The following is a 4,756-nucleotide window of genomic DNA, read 5'->3' on the forward strand; positions in this document are numbered from 1 at the left end:
CCAAAAATGGATTTCAAACCCTTAAATTTTTCAGTCACATCATGAAAACATCTCTATACGAGGCATATGTCACAAACTCACAATAATATTCTAACTTTTTCCTTTCTTTTCTTGACAAGTACTTATGGGAAATAACTTTAAGTCTTGTTTTCATAACCTCATCATTCCAATTTCTTCTATTAATTAGTTGTTGTTTACAAGTATTGGCTATATATCTTCAGCTCCATCTACCCAACCATATGAAAATAAATGCCCTAGTTATTACATTGTGACTTCCTTTTCTATCTTACTATATGTACCCCATTTCTTTGTTTCTTTGGCTTATCTCTTCTAATTTTTTGGTGATCTCTAATGGATGATCATACAAAAAATCAAGAACCAAGAGTGGGTTTTCAACCAATTCATCAAAAAAGGAAGAGAAAACTACCTGATTTTCTTGGATCAGTGAGGCTCAAATATGTTAAGTTAGGTTATCATAACATAACCTCCCACTTAGTTTATCTTCTCTTCATTCCTCTATTCTTCATTTACTCAACTAATCTCTTACCACTAAGTTCAAAAGATTTAAGTGAGCTATGGAACAATTTGAAGTCCAATTATCTACCCCTTGTACTTTTTTCATCTCTACCTATCTACCTTGTTATACTTTATTTTATGAGTCGTCCCCGAAAAACATATTTAGTCGATTTCACATGTTATAAGCCGAAAGACGATCTCATTTGCACTAGAGAGAGGTTCTTGGAGTTGTCTCAATTAGCAGGGACATTTCAAGAAGCAAATTTGTCATTTCAGAAGAAAATTATCGAGAGATCGGGATTAGGGCAGTCGACATACTTGCCGAAGGCGGTGCTTAGTGTGCCGCCTTATCCATGTGTTGAAGAAGCAAGGAAAGAGGCTGAGATGGTTATGTTTGGTGTAGTTGATGACTTGTTATTGAAAACTGGAGTGAAAGTTGAAGATATTGGGATTCTAGTTGTGAATTGTAGTCTTTTTAACACTTCACCTTCTCTAGCTGACATGATTGTTAATAAGTATAAGCTTAGAGATGACATTGTTTGCTACAATCTTGGTGGGATGGGTTGTAGTGCTGGAGTTATATCTATTGACCTAGCGAAGCGACTTCTTCAAGTAAGTTTTATATCTCCTTATGATAACCTCTACGTAGCACGATATGAAAATCTAACAAAAATTTGGTACTTTTGTTTTCTCGAAAGGACGGGTCTATCTTTTATGGACAAATTCAGCGTGAATTCCCATCCAACGGTTGGATTCACGCCACTTTATGTCTCTTCATGAAAACAGGACGAATTCAAATCGTTGGATGGGGCTTCCCTATGACAGTTGTTCTTAAATTAGGTTTTACTAAATATGGGCTTGGTCACTTAGATGGAGGCATTCATTATAGCTATTCTAAAATGGATCAGGCATTCCAAGAACTCTTAAGAACATCATCTTTACACTATTCCTTAGTGGACCTATTCTAACTTCAATTCAGTTTCCATTTCCATTTGTATTGGTTTCCACTCCGAGTTGCATCATTGACCCTCTAATATTAGTTCTAATAACATATGACAATATAGTTTTACATAAATATCATGCATATTTCATTGTTTTCGATGATGAGAACCCAACTATTTACTTATACCTAAAATTACAGGAAGGATATATCAAGCCCCTTCCTAAAACTATGTGCAGAACCCATGACCTCTTGAATTTTGGACCATAACTTGCTAGGTTCCAGTCAAGAGCTAACGTGTTATTTGTTTTTAGCTTAATCTGAATACGAAATCTGAAATTAATAATGAGTAATTTATTTGTCTAGTTTAAGTACTTCAATGTGTTTTATTTCTCTAATCAACCCAGACATTAAAACAAGTCTTGTTTTGAAAGTTGAAAGTATATGCATTTGATACATTTTTCAAGATTTTAAAATAAAAGCATATAGAATAATTAAACGCACATGAGAGTCGTACCATAAGTAGTCTCAATTAGAATATACACATCATGTGACTCTTTTGCAGACAATTTTTTTCTAAGTAATTACAATGAATGATTATACGAAGTCTGTCATAATTCAAAGAGTTCATCATACATGATAGGTTTCATTTGTTTGTGCTATTTGATGTCACATTTTGCAACTAATTCATTCACAGCTATTTACATACTTATAGAAAGTTTGGTTGTATCATAAATGTACACGTAACTTTCGTGTTAGGATGTATGAAATATCTATCCTACCTCAAAGATTATTTTTTTTCTCAAAATATGTATAGATAGATATTACTCCACAAGAATAGATAAAACTGGACTACCCTAGTGACCCTAAAGGTGAAGTTGGTCAGAGATACGGGCTCTGACTTATTGCTATATGCGTGTCTCTAAGGGCAAATTTTGCGGGCGACTTATGTGTAACAAGGACGCCTATAAACTCTTTTACCAAAAAAAAAAGGGTTCCCCTCCCCTTACTATAGGGAGGTGGAACAAAACCGATATTCCCATATTCGCATTCCCATATACATATTGCAAAATGCAAAAATTATAGTCTATTTCCAAGACGAAACTAGTCGAGACTCGAGAGTCTACTCATGAGATTCAGAGAGAAACTCAATTTGTTTTGAATCATTCATACATGTCAGATTGTTATAAAAATATTAGGCCAACCGTCTGGTAGAATATCACAGTTATAAACATTGCGGTTTAAATATGAATGATTCAAATGAAATTAATATAATTAGTGACCTATCTATCATTTCATCAACATAAAGAGTATTCATTTCAAGGGACCATTTAATTAATTGTTAGAAAATTACTAAGCATAATATATATTGAGCAAAGAAGATTTGGTGGATATAAAGCTCCCACATCAAGTAAGAACTATCTCCAACTGTGTCATAAAGGTTTCCCCAACTCTATCTTTACCAAAATAAATGCCCTAAAAGAAAACTCATGTATCTTCATTGTTTTTTTGTCAGACCCATCTCAACACCAACGCTCTAGTAATTAGCATGGAGAACATCACATTAAATTGGTATTTCGGTAACAACCGCTCGATGCTTCTCCCCAACTGCTTATTTCGTGTCGGTGGGGCGGCTGTTCTCCTCTCAAACAAATCAGTAGATCGTAACCGTTCAAAATATCAATTAGTCCACACGGTTCGGTCACATAAAGGCGGGGATAATAAGTGTTTCAATTGTGTGTATCAACAAGAGGATGAGACTGGTGAAGTTGGTGTTTCAATTTTAAAAGACCTAATGGTTGTGGCTGGTGAAGCACTTAAAGTAAATATTACCACATTGGGTCCTTTAGTACTACCAATGAGTGAACAACTTCTCTTCCTTTTTACATTATTTGGAAGAAAAGTTCTAAAAATGAAGAAGATTAAACCTTATATTCCTGATTTCAAGCTCGCTTTCGAACATTTTTGTATACATGCAGGAGGAAGAGCTGTATTAGATGAAGTAGAGAAGAATCTAGAACTTTCCGAATGGCATATGGAACCTTCTAGAATGACATTATATAGATTTGGAAATACATCTAGTAGTTCATTATGGTATGAACTTGCTTATTCTGAAGCTAAGGGGAGGATCAAGAAAGGTGAGAGAATTTGGCAAATAGGGTTTGGGTCAGGGTTCAAGTGTAACAGTGCAGTTTGGAAAGCAATCAGGACCATTGATTCGGGTGACGTAAAGAACCCTTGGATGGATGAGATTGATAAATTTCCTATTCATGTACCTGAGGTTTCTTCAGTTAAGTAGTAATAGAGGTGAGGGAAGTCCAAGAAAGATTTGGGAGAGAATTCCAAAATCAACCGCGGAAATTTCCTCTCAATTTAATACTTAAATCAAGAGGTATTTGACAAATCAACTCCAATCGTTGAATTAGAATTTCCTCCCAAATCTGCCTAGGATTTTACTTTGTAGATAATTTTTCTTTTTCAGTTATGTCTAAAGAGAACTGAAAGTTATATAGTTTAAATGTGGTTGAGTTTGTAAACATTTAAGGTTAGTTTCTTGAAATAAAGTGTGAACATGTGTAAAAGTAACAAAATTAGATTATGTATTTTGTGAAGGAGATGTCCTTCGACCAAAGATGCAATGCGAACAATTTGTCGGATAGGACAATTGATGAAGAGGATCATCAAGTCTGGTTGATATAGGGGTCGTAGTGTTTAGCTGGAAACCAACTACGATCGTCGAATGACGAAGTAATTCACGTCTAACTTCGACCGGATCCTATATCGGGGAGTGTCTATTTGATCAGATGATATGACTAGTGGGAATGAGACATATAATCACGAGAGAGTCACATAACACATGTCTCATAGGCCTAAAAGAAGTTTAGGCAAAGATAACACAAAAGACCCGAAAATATGGATTTTGGGTCAGGGCACCAAAAGGGTGTTTTGTGCCCAATAGGTGGACCGACCATGCACATTACGGTGCCCATAAGGGGCCGGCCAGATCTTGAAGTGATGGTAATGCATGGGCGGCCACATCTAAGGGAATAGAGAGTTCCTATTTTCGACTATTTCCTAAATCTTATTCAAAATTGACTTTTTAGGAATCTAATTAGGGTCAGACTCTAACTTAGAAATCTATATAAGGTCTCTTAGGGACTTGAATAAGGTGTGAAATTTCTCAATAAGCTTTCTTACTCTACCACATCAAGTGGAGAAGAGAAAGTGAGCTAATTCCCAAGCTATCTATCTAGTTAATAACGAATAATGTGTTCTTCGTATCAAACCGACATTGGTGTT

General features: G+C 35.3%; 1 protein-coding gene across 1 annotated transcript; it reads left to right on the forward strand.

Moving 5' to 3' along the window:
• The first annotated feature begins 239 nt into the window (after nt 1–239).
• On the forward strand, nt 240–4,047 carry LOC147559116 (3-ketoacyl-CoA synthase 11-like). The gene is made up of 2 exons (XM_086660911.1): nt 240–1,128; nt 2,973–4,047. Exons 1-2 carry the CDS (start codon nt 352–354, stop codon nt 3,753–3,755), a joined length of 1,560 nt encoding a protein of 519 aa, XP_086517037.1. The 5' UTR covers nt 240–351; the 3' UTR covers nt 3,756–4,047.
• The last annotated feature ends 709 nt before the right edge of the window (nt 4,048–4,756 follow it).

Source organism: Eschscholzia californica, unplaced genomic scaffold, assembly GCF_041429995.1.
Source record: "Eschscholzia californica isolate CP2 unplaced genomic scaffold, dmEscCali1.0.p SCAF_2, whole genome shotgun sequence".
Taxonomy (NCBI): Eukaryota; Viridiplantae; Streptophyta; class Magnoliopsida; order Ranunculales; family Papaveraceae; genus Eschscholzia; species Eschscholzia californica.